Source organism: Lotus japonicus, chromosome 1 (assembly GCF_012489685.1).
Source record: "Lotus japonicus ecotype B-129 chromosome 1, LjGifu_v1.2".
NCBI lineage: Eukaryota > Viridiplantae > Streptophyta > Magnoliopsida > Fabales > Fabaceae > Lotus > Lotus japonicus.
Genome location: NC_080041.1, coordinates 133,064,927 through 133,083,150, shown reverse-complemented (window position 1 = coordinate 133,083,150; position 18,224 = coordinate 133,064,927). Strand labels below are relative to the sequence as shown.

Sequence of the window (18,224 nt, the reverse complement as noted above, 5' to 3'; positions counted from 1 at the left end):
ATGATAGAGATGTAGGAGAGAGAGATGAGAAAGAATGATGTGAAATCCCTCTCCTTTCGTTTGGTTAAATTAAAAATAGAGAAGAGAGGGTGTTACTATTGTATAAAATGACATATTTACCCTAAATGTAAAATATTAAAACTCAATTATAGTTATATTTTGTATAAATATATTTATATGAAATATTTATTATAGAATAATTTGTCTGGTATTTATTATAAATATATTTTTTAATTATTTCTTTCAAATATTTTTTATAATATTTTTTGTATTGTATACTGGAAGAAGTTTGAATGGAATTAAATTGAAATGTAAAAAAAAAAAAAAAAACAGTTAAACGATTCAAGAAAGGAGGGTGGGTATAAATGGAACAAACAAGAAAGTGGCTTTCCTCTCTTCAATCTCTTCTCAAAATGGAGAGACTCCAAAAAGTAGATATGACCCACCATTTTACTCTCTCTTCCCCCTCTCTTTGATCAAATCAAACAAGATTACTTTATAATCTCCACTCTAACTCTCTCTACTCTATCTTTCTCTCATCATTCCACCCTCTACCAAACATAGTGTAAGTGAGCTAGGACAGGACTAAGCCATGATCCGTTTATTCTCCAATATATTTTAATTTACACAAATATCTACAATAAGAAAAAAAATAAAAAAATTATACAACTGGACTGGCAGTGGCACTGACCGACAAGACCTTAAGAAGTTTTTAACCTTGTAAGCTTTTCTTTGCGTGGGGCTTTTTGGTCATATGAGCTTTTCTTACCCAGACCTAAGTCGGCTATGGTCCGACCGAGTAAGGTGAGCCACATTGACAACTCTAGTTGGTAGCCAAACTTGATTTTTGTAATATTTGTGCAAAAAAATATATTGAATTATGTGAAGTAAAAATATTTTTTTAACGAACGAAGTAAAAATCTTAAATTTTACTTTAAAAATATTTTTTTATTTTATAAATATTATAGTTATTATTATAAATATTGGATTTTTATTCGTTGTTTAAAAAAATAGTTATTATGAAATCGGCGAACCCGATTGAACTATTAACTCATTGGCTAACTACCTTGATCGAGTCGATAACCGGTTTGAGTTTTGTAAGTATTAAATCAACATATTTACTACGAATAAACAATTAAATATTTATATACTGAAAAAGCGAGCTAAATCTTAGTTGTGGAACTTCATCTTCCTCCTTAGGTCTTGGTCGTTTCAGAACTGCAACCCTAGCCTCTCTGATTTGGGCGGGGCATTTTTTCACCTAGCTGGGAAAATTAGGGTTTCGAATTCGATGGGCACCGAGAGAAAGAGGAAGGTGAGCTTGTTCGATGTGGTTGACGACGCTGCCGCTAAGTTAGTCAAATCCAATGGCGGCGCCGCCAACAACAGTCTCATCAATCACTGGAATGCAAGACCTTACTCCCAGAGGTACTTTGATATTCTCGAGAAGAGGAAGACCCTCCCCGTTTGGCACCAGAAAGAAGACTTTTTGCTCACTTTGAGGAACAACCAAACTTTGATCCTTGTTGGTGAGACTGGTAGTGGCAAAACCACCCAGGTTTGTTCCTTTGGGTTCAGCTTCTGTTAATGATTGATGGGTATTTGGTCTTTAAGTTTATTATCAATTGTATATGTATTATTTTCAATCTTATGATTGTGGAGGTCATTACTTATTGAAGAGTTTGGTTTCAGTAAGTGTTGTTTAGTTTTGATGTGTGGTTAGTAAATTGATGGAACTTTAGTTTTGACACAAACCATACATGTCTAAATTTCAAAGTATGTAATGTACCAGAAATAATTTTTGTAGAGATTGGGTTATAGGATTACTTGGAAATTTCAAACATGAATCAGCCATTGTTAATATGAGTCAAGCATGGTTAGAAATGGTACAGTTTTAGTGAGGAAGAGAAACTACTCGGTTCTAGAACAGTTGCTCTGTGTGACTGTGTGTCTGTGTCAGTGTTGTGGGGTGATTGCACATGAATGTTGTAATGGCAAATGCATTCATTATCTTGGTTCCTTGGTTGTATATCTCTAACTTACTATCATTTGCTTTAAAATAATTTTCTGGGTGACAGATCCCTCAGTTCGTTTTGGATGATGTTGTTTTGGAAAGTCCTGATAAACGTAAGAAGATGATGGTTGCGTGCACTCAGCCTCGGAGAGTGGCTGCAATGTCTGTTTCGCGGCGTGTGGCTGAAGAGATGGATGTAACTATTGGGGAAGAGGTTGGTTACAGTATAAGATTTGAAGACTGTAGTAGTGCGAAGACAGTTTTGAAGTATGTTAAGTTTTACAATTAAATTACTTTCTATTGTTAATGACTAATTCAGTGCTTGATATGCATTTGTTTTCATGCTTCTCTTTTGGCTCTCTTTTATCGGGTCTCAAGTGAAATACTTTGTCTCGCAGGTATCTCACTGATGGTATGCTCTTGAGAGAAGCAATGACAGATCCACTTTTGGAACGATACAAAGTTATTATTCTTGATGAGGCTCATGAAAGGACTTTGGCTACAGATGTGCTATTTGGTCTTCTCAAAGAAGTGCTTAAAAATAGACCTGACTTGAAGTTGGTTGTCATGAGTGCAACACTTGAAGCTGAAAAGTTTCAGGGCTATTTTTTTGGTGCCCCTCTAATGAAAGTTCCTGGAAGGCTACACCCTGTTGAAATTTTCTATACACAAGAACCCGAGAGGGATTACTTGGAGGCTGCTATTAGGACAGTGGTACAAATACACACATGTGAACCTCCTGGGGATATACTCGTATTTCTTACTGGAGAAGAAGAGATAGAAGATGCATGCCGCAAAATATCAAAAGAAGTTTCTAATCTGGGAGACCAGGTGGGCGCTGTGAAAGCGGTACCCCTGTATTCCACTCTTCCTCCAGCTATGCAGCAGAAGATTTTTGAGCCAGCTCCACCTCCACTGAAGGAGGGTGGCCCCCCTGGAAGGAAGATTGTGGTATCAACAAACATAGCAGAAACTTCCTTAACAATTGATGGTATTGTCTATGTTATTGACCCTGGTTTTGCTAAGCAGAAGGTTTATAACCCACGAGTGCGTGTGGAGTCTCTATTAGTGTCACCAATATCGAAAGCCAGTGCACACCAGAGATCAGGGCGTGCTGGAAGAACACAACCAGGGAAATGTTTTAGACTTTATACTGAGAGAAGTTTCAATAATGATCTTCAGCCACAGACCTATCCTGAGATTTTGAGATCCAATCTTGCCAACACAGTTCTTACTTTGAAGAAACTGGGTATAGATGATTTGGTGCATTTTGATTTCATGGACCCTCCTGCCCCTGAGACCTTAATGCGTGCATTGGAAGTCTTGAATTATTTGGGCGCACTTGATGACGAAGGGAACTTAACAAAACTGGGTGAAATTATGAGTGAATTTCCCTTGGATCCACTGATGTCAAAGATGCTCGTAGTTAGTCCTGAATTCAACTGTTCAAACGAGATGCTTTCAATTGCTGCCATGCTTTCAGGTATTATTCTTTTATCTTGTTGCTTTTGTGTCAGTCCAATGTCCTACCACAATATTAGGGGAATGTAGTTTTATGGGCTCCATTTTGAAATGGATTTCCTGCATATTTACATGCGCAAAGGGATAATCTTGTGTATATGATGGGGCATGTTTGACTGCTTGCACATGTGCTTAGTGGCACATTATTGTGTCAGTGGAGCATCCTGTTAGGTTGTCATCAGCAATTGTTTTCTCTGGGTTACATGCCCCCGGTTGGCATGCACCATAGGATTCTAAGCAAGTGCTGATGCTGTTAGTTTCAATTTCTTAGTATTTTCTCATGAAGCAATTGGTGTGGTGTAGACTCTATGCATCTGCTGACCTACCGTGGGCATCCTCTGTGATAATCAATTTCTTTCTTTAGTACCCAATTGCTTTGTCCGGCCTAGGGAGGCACAAAAAGCTGCAGACGAGGCTAAAGCTACGTTTGGGCACATTGATGGAGATCATCTCACGCTCTTGAATGTCTACCATGCGTACAAACAAAATAGTAAGTGCTTATTTCTGCTAAATTTTCTTTTAAAAAATAAAAATAAAACAGTGCTGCTGAGATATTTTCTCGGTTTTGGCTGCTTTAAAGTGAGATATACACTTTAGACGATGCAGTGCATAATTATATCTATTAATAGAAACATCAATGGTTGAGATTTTAACAACAACATAGTTAAAAATTTGCACATATTTTATCACAATTTTAACCATTAATTTATTGATGAGCAATTATATTTTAGAGGAACCAAATCGTGTTCTCTGATCTTAAGTTTATTAATTGTATCTCAATGTTTTTTTCAGATGAGGATCCCTCTTGGTGCTACGATAACTTCGTTAATCACAGGGCATTGAAATCTGCTGATAATGTTAGGCAACAACTATTGCGCATCATGGGCCGATTTAACCTGAAGTTATGCAGCACTGACTTTAATAGTCGTGATTACTATGTCAACATAAGAAAGGCTATGCTTTCTGGATATTTCATGCAGGTAGCTCATCTGGAGCGTACAGGACACTACTTGACAGTGAAAGACAACCAGGTTTATAATGAGCTGTTATTTGTCTTTATGTCATCTTCTTCATCTTTCTTTGTACTAGCAAAAGAGCTAGACTTTCAGCTCTACTATTGTGTTTTGATGGTTTCCATTGATTCTATTATTCTTGTAGGTGGTGCATTTGCATCCTTCAACTTGCCTGGACCACAAGCCTGAATGGGTTATATATAATGAATATGTTCTTACCAGTCGAAATTTCATTCGTACTGTGACAGACATACGTGGGGAATGGTAAGATATTTTCTCTCTGAATTATTGATGTTTCTAGCGTCTAGCTGGTAAAGCGACAAATGCTTGTTATGCTTGATATTAGGTGAAGATGAGACTGTGAACCTATATGTTAAATGAAAATGATAACTGAGGGATGAGAAACTTTGAATATGATTGTAAAGCACACAAATAGATTTTACTGGGGAGAATAGTGTTACGGTTTTTCTTTGATTTGATATAGCTTTCCTAGTTCTTGCTTTATGATCATCCCAATTTTTCATCTGAAACAGGTTGGTTGACATAGCACCACATTACTATGATTTGACAAATTTTCCACAATGTGAGGCAAAGCGTGTTCTTGAGAAACTTTACAAGAAGCGAGAGAAGGAAAAGGAGGAAACCAGGAGCCGCAAATGAAAGTCCTAGCCACTGTTTTTGCCATTGGATTTGGATTGGATGTTTTGGTCTCCTGCTTCTGGGATCATGATTCCATTGCTGGAAGGTTGCATAATGCTACTACCCTTTATCAACTCTTTAGGAATTGCTGATTGTCACGGGTTTAGTGTGTATTTGGCTTACGGTTGAAGTACTTTAAATTTGCTTTTGAAAGTAGGATCTCACTTCTCAAACAAAAAACGGGACTCACATTCTGTTGAACCGAAAAGCAAATAGACCCTTATGGCGAAGTTCCTTGTAACATTTCTAGATTATTAGCAAACATATTAATATATTTTTTTCATCATCCTCTGTTTTGTAATACCATATTTGTTTCTAGATGTTAGTTCTGTTATATTTATTTATAATTAATTCTTTCATTTTGTTATGTGATTAACATAATCAATTAATTAGAATATATTTTATTTGATCATTAATATCAATTATGTAAATTATTAATTTAATTTTTTTACATGTATTATGATGGGTTAGGTCCTATAATGGGTTAGGTAAGTTAATTTTGTTTAATGATGGGACCCTGGTATCAACTGGCTATTCCATTAGACAGTTTATTCTAAAAAAGTATTAATAAATCTTGATAGCAGTTCCTCTCTCTGTTGCCTTTCACTTTCACTTTCTGGCAAATTAATAGGCAGACTCATGGATTCCTCAACTATGTCAGGTACACACTCTATACGTCATGACAATCAACGTGTTGTTACAATCTATGCCTACATTTTGTATGATTTTTTAGGATCATTTTAAGTTTATCATACAAAATGTAGGCATAGATTATAACATGCTAATTGTCATGATGTAGAGATTGTGTGTCTGACATGGTTGAGGAATCCATGAGTCTGCCTGTTGATTTGTCAGAGTGAAAGTGAAAGGCAACAGAGGGAGGGAGGAACTGCTCTCAAGACCTGATAATTCGTCTTAGAATAAATTGCCTAATGAGACAGTAGTTTATATATTACCAGTTGAGACCATGATCCCCTCATTAGACAAAGTTAACTAATCTAGTCCATCATAAGACAATTAATAACAAAATCTAATCTACGATCCATCATAATACATGTAAAAAAATTAAATTAATAATTCATATAATTGATATTAATGATCAAACAAAATATATTCTAATTAATTAATTATGTTAATCCACATAACAAAATGAGAAAATTAATTATAAATAAATATAATAAGTTTACCTTCAATTATTAACTTTTCACAAAGATTCTTTTTTTTTTAATAATTGAATTAAACAACTACCTCCTGTTAGTCTATCATCTAAATCTAATTGACAATCACCATTATTAATTTTACTCATTAAAATCATGTCTTTAGTTTTAGTGCTAGTTTATTGTTAAGCTAAAAAATGAATTCCTAAGTTCAAAAATGATGCAGTAAAAATTGAATTGTGCGAAGAAATAGGAAAGTCGTGATTGCATTTTTAGAGAAGATGAAATTAAAAATGATAACTTCCTTCCTCCACCATTTTGGATTTCTTCAAAATTAATAAATGGTGATGATCCTACCAGATGACCATGTCATGTGAAATACACACATGAGAGGATCCAAATCTGGTTGGGGATACGGCCTTTGTGCCATCAGGTTCCTTATGTGCACATTCATGATTCTGCTCTTTGTTTGAGGGACGTGTATCACCCAAGTGAATTATTTTTTTCCCATATGAAAAACGTCTGTTACAAATTTGCTATAAAATTGTTAGGCTAAAAAGCATTTTTGGCCCCTGATGTTTCAAGTTTGTGCAAATTCTGCCCCTATCTATTTTTGTCGATGTTTCTACCCCTCATATTTTCAAACAGTGCACCGTCTACCCCTCCGTCAGGGGTAGACACTGCACTGTTTGAAAACATGAGGGGTAGACGATGCACTGTTTGAAAACATGAGGGGTAGAAACATCGACAAAAATAGAGTAGGGACAGAATTTGCACAAACTTGAAACATCAGGGGTCAAAAGTGCTTTTTAGCCAAATTGTTATGAAATTGAACCACGACACTGGCATCGAGAAACATCCGAGGGAGTTTGGGGATGGGAACAATTGGTATAAATTTGTTATTACATTGAACAGCCTCATCCCTCGTGGAACCTCAAATCTTATGTTCATCTCCAGTCAAACTTCGATATACTTCATCTATTTCCACCTGTTAGAATGTCAAAAATAAATTCAGAACTTGAAACATGTGTAAGTACTTAACATGCTTAATTGCTAAGAGAGTAAGGGAGAGTGAAAAAATGATATTGGATTTACCTGATAATACTTGAGCAAATTGTTTCTTTTCTTTTTCATTGTTGCAGTCACCAAGTCTCTTTCCAAGTCTAGTGGACGCGGCTCTAGTATGACCCCTTTGATATGTTCAAAGCCTTTCAGCTAATGTATTGAAAGAGACAAGTTCAAAAGTTAAAAATGCAATATTCAAGCACCTAAAACTGGATATAAAATATTTACAATATCCATTAATGATACCTTGTTTCTCTCAGCGGTGAGCTTGAGTCCAGACAGCACATGTTTCTTCAACTGATCAAGAGAGCAGAGTTCAGTGAAAGAAGCCATGTGACCACTTGAATATGCCCACTTCTTGGTGATTTCTTCATTTGGAACTACTACTGCAACTAGTGCTGATTTGAAGCTATTTCCATAAACCCAGATCTTCCAGAAAAAAAAATCACAAACCTAACAAGAGTCTAAGGATTGAAAATTGCACATATTAATAGTACTGAATTCATGAAGATGCTTACATCTTCTACTTTCGGAGTGATTCCATAAACATTTTCCAAATGCTCAAGTGCAATATACTCTCCTTGAGAAAGTTTTATAAGATTCTTCTTCCTGTCAATAATCTTAACAACTCCATTAGGTTGCATTTCTCCAATGTCCCCTGAGGATACCATACCAGACAATGGCACAGTCAGATGAAACCATGTTATAACACAAAAAGTTGAGGCTCGAGATATAAGTTTCAAGTTTCAACCTGTGTGAAACCATCCATCTCTTATGGCTTCCCTTGTTAACTCAATGTCTTTGTAGTACCCAGTGAACACAGTTTTCCCTCTCAGACATATCTCACCACTTGGAGGACTTCCAAGAGGATTGTAACCCATCTCTGGAACCTCCTCCAGCTGCAGTTCATTGTATACAGATACCGGACCAACAGTACCAAGCATGCACATTTCATCAGGAAAGGCAAGAGTTGTGGCTCCACAAGCTTCAGTCAAACCTGGATTAACCAATGTCACTGTTTCATTGTATATCATGTTTTGTGTCCTAGGTCCTAACAATATTGTTCTATGATCTATCCTCTCATGAAAGTGCAAATGATGTTGAAATTTTGTTAGGATCCTCTAAATATTTATGAAGAAAGAAATAGACATAAAGTTTCACTTAACGTGATGTATTTGTGTTCCCTGCAGTCAGGGAATCCTAAATTCACGCAGTCAAGAATCTGAGTCATTCGATTCTCATGTTTTATCAAATATTGAACGGTAAAAAGATTAAAATTTGAATTTCGACACGTAACATGAGAGGATCATAATCTGCATAACAAAGAGACTTCCTTACCATAGCTTTGACATACAAAGGCACAAGAAGTAACACGCAAAAATTCTTCCACCTCGGAGCTCAAGGGTGCGCCTCCAGTTACTATTAGCCTAATACGCCCGCCTAGCTGAGCTTTGACCTGATTCACAGGATGAGGGGGAGGGAGAAGGGTAGTCTTAGAGAATTTTCACCACATAAGTACAAGTGTCACAAGTTTCTAGATAGATAAATAGCAAGAATTGGGAAATTGGCCTTTTGTAGAAACAGGTGGAATCACAAAAAGATAATAGTAGTTGTAAGATAAAGGTAGTAAAGAGGAGATCCAAGTACAACCTTTCTGAAGGCTAACAGATCTGCTAACAGTGATGCATTACACTGTTTGTATCCTTTGTTCAACCAAGCAAGCTTGCTGTACCAAAATATAGACGTGATATAGAAAAACTACATACGGCAAAGTCCATAACATAATCACATAAACAAACTTTTACCTTAACCAATATTTATTCAAAGATATACTATTATAGAACACAAACTTACTATTTGTAGAGCATGCCAAAAACTGTTCTCCTCAATGGAGTGTGTTCTTCCACTGCTTTCTTGATGCCTGAAATTGATGATTTTCAATAAGTTTTATACTGAACTCATATTAAATAAATAAAATTTCTGCAGGTGCATGAACTTGCCTTCATAGATCTTTTCAAAGACTCGAGGGACCCCGGCAAAGAACGTTGGCTTCAATTCCATCAAATCATCCCTCAATGCATTTGTATCCTTCATGTAACATATTCCAGAAATTTGTAAGATTTAAAAGTGATTGTATTACTTCTCACGAAGGTAAATTATTCAATTCTGATTTATGCATCTATCTCGTTTTTTCCACTCATATTTATATTATTATAAAATAATCAAGCAAATCCAAACATACCCCATGGTAGTAGCCAACAGAGGCACCCTTATGGAAAAAGTACTCCTCAACTGTGCGATCAAAGCTATGAGCCAATGGGAGGAAGGATAAATACACATCTTCTACAGTCATCTATGGAAAGTAAGATAATGTGTCAGAAAAAGTTTATCACTGAACACCATGAGCCATGAGTGTTTTCCTCATCCAAACAACCTAGGGTAAAATTGATCCATCCATATTATTAAGTTAATGCAACAAATTACATAGTTGGGGTTGGTATGACTTATGAGAAGAATTATCAAGCATAAAAATTTATCAAGAAAGTTTCTAGTAGTTGATTCATGCTCATGGAAGGGAAATTCAACATACATGAGATAAAAAAACTTGAATTCACACAAAATTACAAACTATGGTTGTATCACTCTGTGCAAACGAAGTGAACTGTGGATCTAGGCACCAGATTACCTTTTCTTCAAATTGTTCCAGGAAAAGATCTATTCCTCTTACAAAAGACATTATGTTTTCATGTGTCAAAACAACTCCTTTAGGGTTTCCAGTTGTTCCACTTGTATACATTATTGTGCAGATATTAGAAGCCTGAGGTGCTAAAATGGTTGATGGGTTTTCTTTTCCCTGCAAGAAAGTTTCAACAACCATTTCAAAAAAATTGGTGAAGAAAGTAAACAAACATAATGGTGCTGCTATGGAAAAGGGTTGTTCTTTCTGTATTAGACATGTGTACTGTGTTGAAAATTCTTTGTAGACTAACCTTGTACAAGAACTCTTTCCATGAATATAACTTAATTGCAATGCTGCTGGCCTTATCCTTATCTACGTCTGTTAATGAAGTGAAGCACACCATCGCTGTATCCACGACCAAACTCAGTTAAATGTTTTCTGTTAAGTTGCATCATAGCAAAGATGAACTAGCCAGTAGCTATAACTTTACCTTTCAGTCGCTGAACAGATTTACAATCAGGATTCAAAAGCTGAAAACATTATTTGTACCAATCAGAACCTCTAATTACCTCTGAATATATGATATATGAATTAATCTGGATCTTAAAATGATTTACATAAAGAAAGTGATACTTACTTGCATAACCTTCTTATCCTGGACAAACACAAAATCTACTTCTGCGTGATCGATGATAAAATTTACAGCACCAGCCCCTGCAGTTGGTGTTTGAAATGCTTCAAATCAACAAATGTACGAAGAATGATCTGGCAGATAAATAAATAAATGAAATACCAACCGTTGCTAGTAAATAATATCAGAGATATTTATTGTTGAGGGAAATGAATGAGAAACAAAAACATATTGTTCAAATTTATCTCTGCAGGAGCTTACAAGCAAGAACCAGTAAAAAAAGCCTTAAAAACCCACATGCTACTTTATTAAGATTACATAACTACTGAAATAAATTAGCAGGAAGTCAGAAAAAAATTATGAAAATCCAAAAAGGGGCTCTTGGACTCTTCGTTACTATAGATTATAGAATCATTTCTTGGTTCAGCTTCTAATTGCAGAAAGACAGAAAACAGGGGATAGGTAAATTTGTTCAAATAACTTACCAAGGGTGTCATAAAGAGGCACACAAACCAAGCTGTGCGCGCAACAAGCCTACATCAATATAGACATATTTATGAATTATAATAGGGCCAAGTAAGAAACAATAGTGGAAACTTGAAGAACACAGAAATGGTAAACCTCCATTGCCACAATCCACTGAGGGCAGTTAGATCCATAAACTCCAATTCGAGAGCCCTGTAATAGGATCATATCAACATAGACATTAAGATTCCCTTTACAGAATACCAGTGCACTGTACTTAAAAATGACAAAAGATGTCCCTTTGCAAGCACTTACAGGTTCAGCACCGCATGCTCGTAAAGCAGAACCAATAAGCATCACTTCATCATAAACTTCCTTATATGTCTTCCAGACATATGGTCCTATCTATATACCGTGGACAAAAATCAATTTCCTTGTCTTGTTGACATGCACACAAAATAAAATGAATTGCCATAACATACCTTTCCATCAACAAATTCACGCCATCCCAGCATACGGTTTTGAGGATACTTTTGAACAGCCACACTGCAAACATCAAAAGAAATAGGTTAACAAAGTTACCAAATTATCTTTCATTAATCAAACACTAAACTTCTAACTATCATCATATTGACATTTGATTAACTCCATCACATTATATATGGATGAAGTTCATTATGGACTATAATATATTAGCTTTCAGTCTTTCACCCTCAAACTTTGCATGAATTTACCTGAAAATATCCCAAGCACTATTTAGTTCAGAATCCAGTGGAGGAAATTCATTTTTGGAGAGGAGGTTGCGATATACCGGACCTACGGATGGCTTGCCATTTGTACCTTCTCTTCCTTCCTCAACCGTAGCTGCAAAAATCTTCATTCTCCTTGATCAACACACTTAATGTCCTTCAACGAAGTCCCAATTAATTAAAGCAATGAATGGTGATTTCTAAGTTGCTTAAAAACGGTAAACTTATATATTTGATGCAAGAAAGGAAGTGACAAAAATAAAGCATGACGTAACATGGATGTGGATTAGTACCGACTTCCTAAGCAAGTAGGTATACATGTTAAATTAAAAAGCAAGTACTGGAAAGTGAAAACTGGGTTTCAAGCACCATACTGGAAAGTGAAAACCCAAAGGGATGGGGTTGCAAGTTACAAAAGAAAAGGATAAAATCCAATACACCATACGTGAGCAAAGACATACACAAATAATAAAATACAATGGCATGAAAAAATCTTTCATAAAAGGGGGTGTGAAGTGACACTGGAGAGAAAGATGGAACTAGCAAGCTAAAGACACGGGTGGCACTTGGAAGGTAGTGGTGACACAAGCAATTGCCAAACGGAATGAAGGGGATGGTTGTGGAAATACTCATGATAACTTCTACCTATGAGTGAGTCTTATAATAGCGTTACTTTAAATGCTACCACTCCAATTAGCTATTATTGCACTTCTTTTTTGGGTATAAAACACAATCAAGATTCATGCAGTGCGAAATATTATGACTATCATGAAACCTGCTAGCACATGTGCTTAGTTGCACATTAATGCGTCAGTGGAGCATCCTGTTCATCAGCAACTGTGTTCTCTGGGTCCCGTGCCCCTGGTTGGCATGCACCATAGTATTCTAAGTACTGACGCAGTTAGTTTCAATTTCTTAGCATTCTATCATGAAGCAATTGGTGTGGTGTACACTCAATGCATCTGCTGACCCACCGTGGACCTCCTATGGGATAATCAACTTCTTTTTTCAGTACCCAATTGTTTTGTCCGGCCAAGGGAGGCACAAAAAGCTGCAGACGAGCCTAAGGCTACGTCTGAGCACATTGATGGAGATCATCTCACGGTCTTGAATGTTTACCATGCGTAGAAACAAAATTGTAAGCACTTATCACAATTTGCGTGACCAAAGGCTATGAACTTTTTTTCAGGCACCAATTTAGATTCACCACTATAAGTCTGAGACTAAAAACATATTTAACTCTAAATTTGGTCACATGGTTGAATCTACAGCAAGATATTACCCAACCCAGCTAAAAGCCTGCTGCTTTTGGACCTGTCTCTCCTTCATCATGTCCCTCACATCATTCACACTGCTCCATATTCCTTTCTCACCTTGGATCTTAGAAAGCATGGAGTAAGAAATAGGATGACTACTCTCCAGTTTTCGGATCCTCTCTGCAGCATACTCTCCAAGTTCTGCATTTGAATGCAGACCACAAGCTGCAAGCAATGCACCCCACAACACCAAGTCAGGCTCAAATGGCATACACTTGATCAATTTCTCTGCTTCATCAAATTTCCCTGCTCTTCCATAGAGGTCCACCATGCAAGTATAATGCTCCATCTCTGCTTGGATTCCATACTTGGTCACCATTTTAGCAAAGTGCTTTTCACCTTCTTCAACAAGACCAGCATGCACACATGCTGACAACACATTCACAAACGTAACTTCATCAGGTGTAACCCCAGCTTTTTCCACCCTATCAAACTCCTCCAATGCTCTGGTAGCTAGCCCATGCCTTGCATAACCGCCAATTATTGAATTCCACGATACCAAATTCTTATTCAGAATGGACTCAAAAACACAAAATGCTGCATCCATGTCCCCACATTTTGCATACATATCCACAAGCGAGGTCAACGATACAACATCTTCTGGTATGCCAGATTTGATAATACACAGGTGAACCTGCTGGCCCATCAGAAGAGAGGAGCAACCAGCACATGCATCTAAAACAGTAGAAAATGTGAAATGATTGGGGCAAGTCCCGGACTTAAACATCAAGAGAAAAAGCTCCAAAGCATCCATAAATCTCTTATTTTGCACATACCCACTAATCATTGCCGTCCAAGACACCACATTCCTCTCACTCATTTGGTTAAAAACAGACCTTGCTTGGTTAATTAGCTTGTTCTTGACATAACCATTCACCAAAGTGGTCCATGAAATTATGTTTCTTTGGGGCATTAGATCAAAAGTTGTTTGAGCCTCAGTCAATTTTCCCAGTTCCATATAACCAGAAACTAAAGCATTCCAAGATGTAACATCTTTCATTAATATATCATCAAACACTCGACGTAAAGCCGCCTCGTCCCTTAAACTAGCATAGGCTCTGATCAACGAAGACCCAACAAACACATTCATGTTGAGTGCCAAATGCCATGCTCGAGCATGAAGCTGGTGGACCAAAACATCCAGCTCAGTGCCAATAACTGCTCTGAGCAATGTGGAGATGGTGTAATCATTGGGGACTACACCAGCCCTTCCCATTTGCGAGAAACAGTGGTAAAGGGCATTGGAGTTTCTGGTTCTGTGAAAACCAGAGAGCATGATGTTCCAGGAAACAGCGTCTTTCAGGGGCATTTGATCGAACAGGTCGCGGGCAAGTTGAATTTGATGGTGTTGAACGTAGGCGGTCATGACCATGTTCCATGAAACGAGGTTGCGGGATGAGGGGTTGTCGTCTAACAGTTTGCGAGCTTGCTTTATGTTGTTGTTGTGTATGCAAGCATCGATCATGTAGTTCAGGTGTGAAGCTGTAACGGTACACATGTTCCGGGAACATGGCTTCAGCAACAACCACCTCTTCACGCCACGCATCTTTTCTCTTCTTTTCCCCTCTTGTGTCTTACTCAACAATTGGAGTCAATCAAGTCCTCCCATTTCGAACTTCTTAATGATTTTGAAATTAGTGGATGGTCAAATTAGGGGAGTTGGGTTTGGGGCCCCCTATGGGGCTCCGCGCCCCACTTAAAGTGGGGAAATTACGGAAAAACCCCCTTTACAAGAATACGGAATATTAAATTTCGTATTCAATACGGAATATAAAGTTCCGTATTATATTACTATGTAATCGACAGGGGTTTTTTCAAAACCCATTTCAGCGCTCCAAACCATTCCCAACCCTTGCTCTGCAATCTTCGAGACCGACGCTCTCCTTGCTTCAATCATCATCTGGACAGGGTACCATCGTCTCCATCATCAACCCCATTCTCCCCATTCATTGCATTGAACCTAGAGGTAAGTAAGTTTGGATTTCAACTTGAAATCACCATTTAACTTGAAATTATGGAATCTTTCAACCCTAGGATAGTCGATTTATGCTTAAGTAGATGTTAGGTTGGCTGAAATTGTATAAATTGGTCTTTGGGGCGAGTTCCAATCATGCAATGTCGTTAATGGAGTTCTGGTTCGATACGGAACATAATATTCCGTATTCAATATGAAACTTAATGTTCCGTATTGGATATGAAACTTAATGTTCCGTATTGGATATGAAACTTAATGTTCCGTATTTGGTGTCTGTTTAGAGTTATAAACTTAATTTATAAAATGTTTTTATAAAACTTAATATAATTAGCTTAGTTTATTTATAAAACCTAATCTAATTAGCTTAGTTAATTTATAAAATGTTTTTAATTTAGTTATAAACATCGTGAATTATTTAGTGATTTTATTTAGAGATTTAATTGAGAAATTTAGTAATTGAGCGAGTATAATTTATTCAGTGAATTTATTTAGAAAATGTTTGCTCTGAATATATAGTGAGAATGAAGAACAGAAAGAGGTCTCGAGCTAGTGAGGATGCGGGGCCTACAGAGGATAGACACCGGCTATTACATGCTTCTAGCCGGCGCGGCGATCATGCTGCGACCTCTCACGCGGTTGAGGCTTCAGCTCCAGCTCCAGTTGATTCTATGCAGTCGCCCATGGTAGAGGCTTCAGCTCCAGCTCCAGTTGAGCCTACTGATCGAGTTCCTACTCCGCCGTCTCCCATGGTTGAGGTACCTCGCCATGAGTCACCAGGCGAGGAGTCATCAGGCGAGTCGTCATCCGGCGATGAGTCATCCGGCGATGAGTCATCCGACGAGGAGTCATCCGGCGAGGAGGGGTCATATGACGAGGATAGTATTCCTCCTCCTGATGTTGATGCTGATGTCGTGCCAGAGGCACAGGGTGGCGAGGAGGACCTGATCCAGAGGTTGCCGCCGTTTCCGGGGGGGCCTGTTGATCTGTCGCTTCTCACGCATTATGCTGATCACAAGGCTCCCTGGACGTGGCATGCACTCCTACGCACAGACGAGCGGTATGTGGACCGTCGACACTTGAGGGTGGCCACAGCTGGGGGGAAGGTTTGGAACCTTGCTTGTGATGGTGATTCAGACAGTCACAGGAGGGTTCGAGAGTTGATTGAGCAGACGGGTCTTCATCAGCTACCCTGGTGCAGCTACTCGGAGACAGATGCAGGCCTCATTTTGGCCCTTGTGGAGCGATGGCATGAGGAGACTAGTAGCTTCCACATGCCGTTTGGGGAGATGACCATCACCCTGGACGACGTGTCGGCTCTTCTCCATCTCCCAATGGGGTCGAGGTTCTATACGCCTGGGAGGGGGGAGAGGGACGAGTGTGCAGCGCTATGTGCTGAGTTGATGGGAGGATCTGTTGCTCGTTATCATGCTGAGTTTGATAAGAACAGGAGCCAGACTATTCGCTTTGGGGTCTTGCAGACCCTGTATGATGCTGCGTTGGAGGGTATGTCTTAATTATTACTTGATTAAATAGTATCTATTATTATTGTATTGTTATTAACTGTTAACTGAATTCATTTCATTGTAGAGCACCGATATGAGGACGCTGCACGGATTTGGCTGGTGAACCAGCTAGGCGCGACGCTCTTTGCTAGCAAGAGCGGTGGATACCACACGACCGTCTACTGGATAGGTATGTTGCAGGATCTCGGTCGAGTGTCCGAGTACGCGTGGGGCGCAATTGCGCTCGCTACGTTGTACGACCAGCTTGATCGAGCGTCCAGGAGGGGGACGGCCCAGATGGGAGGTTTCAGCTCACTCTTGCTAGGATGGGCCTACGAGTACCTTTCTGATCGCGTCATTATCCGGAGGGCGGATCCGGAGTACTCACAGGACCAGCCTAGGGCGCGGCGGTGGGTTATGTCCCGGGTCGGGCATGCAGGCCTCGATGAGAGGCGAGTCATGCTCGATGAGCTGACGGTGGATGACATTATATGGACCCCATTTGAGGACCATCGGGCTCATCGACCACGGGATCAGAGGGCCATGTATTCTGGCTACATCCGGACGCCATTTGGCCGTGTTGTTCGACGACATCTACCAGAGAGGGTTCTGCGCCAGTTTGGCTACATCCAGGATGTCCCTCGACACCCCTCCGAGATCCAGACGACTGGGTCCCTTGCTGAGACCGCAGATGCTGCCTATGCTGATTTTGTGCCGCACCTGCGCCCTCAGGGGATCCCTGTTACTCATTCGGGAGAGGCTGTGGAGGAGTACATGAGGTGGTATGGCGGTGTGTCCCATCGGTTCATCATCCCTGATGATAGGAGGGAGGAGTTCAGTGCTGTGGTAAGTTTGAATTTTATTTTTCATGCAATTGTGATTTTTTGTTCATGATATTTTATTTGTACACTCACATTTATGTACATTATTTTTGCAGACGGTTGTGCGTCGGGTCGTGGACTTGTTGGAGCAGTCACTGGAGGTGCCAGATGCTCTTGCAGTTGGCACGCATGCCCGATCCCTCACTGAGAGGGCGCTGGATCTTATTAGATCCAGCGCATTCATCGGTACCCAGGGAGTAGCCTTTGCTGCTGTCCGAGGAGCTGGAGCTGCAGGAGGCAGAGGTCGTGGAGGTAGAGCGCGTGGAGGCAGAGCCCGTGGAGGCAGAGCCCGTGGAGAGGGTGCACCTGCAGAGGGCGCTCGTGGAGGCAGAGCTCGTGGACCTAGAGGTCGGAGGGGTGGCGGTAGGGGTGGCGGTAGGGGTCGGGGCGAGTGACTGTATATTTGTATATATTTTTTTGTGTACTTTTATATTATGACATGTGACGACATTGTATGGACTCTTTTTATATTAACCACGCTTTCTATTTCCACCTATTATGTTTAGACTCTTATAATGAAAAATAACCTGTATAACTACACCGTGAATAATGAAAG

General features: G+C 39.1%; 4 protein-coding genes across 8 annotated transcripts; 2 read left to right on the top strand and 2 right to left on the bottom strand.

Moving 5' to 3' along the window:
• Positions 1-1,157: 1,157 nt before the first annotated feature.
• On the top strand, positions 1,158-5,614 carry LOC130731030 (probable pre-mRNA-splicing factor ATP-dependent RNA helicase DEAH2). 2 transcript variants are annotated; one of them, XM_057583216.1, is made up of 7 exons: positions 1,160-1,558; positions 2,079-2,281; positions 2,413-3,497; positions 3,900-4,025; positions 4,328-4,566; positions 4,694-4,812; positions 5,082-5,614. In XM_057583216.1, the coding sequence occupies exons 1-7, from the start codon at positions 1,292-1,294 to the stop codon at positions 5,206-5,208; spliced, it is 2,166 nt and encodes a 721-aa protein (XP_057439199.1). In that variant the 5' UTR covers positions 1,160-1,291; the 3' UTR covers positions 5,209-5,614. The 2 variants fall into 2 exon arrangements, 1 of the variants encoding a protein (XP_057439199.1); XR_009016548.1 differs by lacking the exons at positions 4,694-4,812; positions 5,082-5,614 and having other exon boundaries at positions 1,158-1,558; positions 3,839-4,025; positions 4,328-4,351.
• A 1,074-nt stretch (positions 5,615-6,688) lies between these two features.
• On the bottom strand, positions 6,689-12,909 carry LOC130731026 (long chain acyl-CoA synthetase 1-like). Of its 4 annotated transcripts, none has more exons than XM_057583208.1 (20): positions 12,770-12,909; positions 11,980-12,151; positions 11,728-11,791; positions 11,561-11,650; positions 11,402-11,458; positions 11,266-11,314; positions 10,787-10,863; positions 10,640-10,679; positions 10,460-10,554; positions 10,156-10,323; positions 9,712-9,822; positions 9,470-9,557; positions 9,324-9,390; positions 9,120-9,195; positions 8,808-8,925; positions 8,221-8,466; positions 7,988-8,127; positions 7,716-7,922; positions 7,500-7,619; positions 6,689-7,392 (listed from the first exon to the last, which is right to left on the bottom strand). In XM_057583208.1, exons 2-20 carry the CDS (start codon positions 12,123-12,125, stop codon positions 7,339-7,341), a joined length of 2,013 nt encoding a protein of 670 aa, XP_057439191.1. In that variant the 5' UTR covers positions 12,126-12,151; positions 12,770-12,909; the 3' UTR covers positions 6,689-7,338. The 4 variants fall into 4 exon arrangements, with proteins under 4 accessions (XP_057439191.1, XP_057439192.1, XP_057439193.1 ...); XM_057583209.1 differs by having other exon boundaries at positions 11,980-12,142; positions 12,770-12,882; XM_057583210.1 differs by lacking the exon at positions 12,770-12,909 and having other exon boundaries at positions 7,716-7,898; positions 11,980-12,127.
• A 360-nt stretch (positions 12,910-13,269) lies between these two features.
• LOC130731028 (pentatricopeptide repeat-containing protein At4g02750-like) lies at positions 13,270-14,970 on the bottom strand. Its single transcript, XM_057583214.1, has one exon. The coding sequence runs from the start codon at positions 14,854-14,856 to the stop codon at positions 13,273-13,275; it is 1,584 nt and encodes a 527-aa protein (XP_057439197.1). The 5' UTR covers positions 14,857-14,970; the 3' UTR covers positions 13,270-13,272.
• Positions 14,971-15,118: 148 nt separating this feature from the next.
• LOC130731025 (protein MAIN-LIKE 1-like) lies at positions 15,119-18,162 on the top strand. Its single transcript, XM_057583207.1, has 4 exons — positions 15,119-15,276; positions 15,802-16,788; positions 16,873-17,633; positions 17,725-18,162. Exons 2-4 carry the CDS (start codon positions 15,807-15,809, stop codon positions 18,061-18,063), a joined length of 2,082 nt encoding a protein of 693 aa, XP_057439190.1. The 5' UTR covers positions 15,119-15,276; positions 15,802-15,806; the 3' UTR covers positions 18,064-18,162.
• The last annotated feature ends 62 nt before the right edge of the window (positions 18,163-18,224 follow it).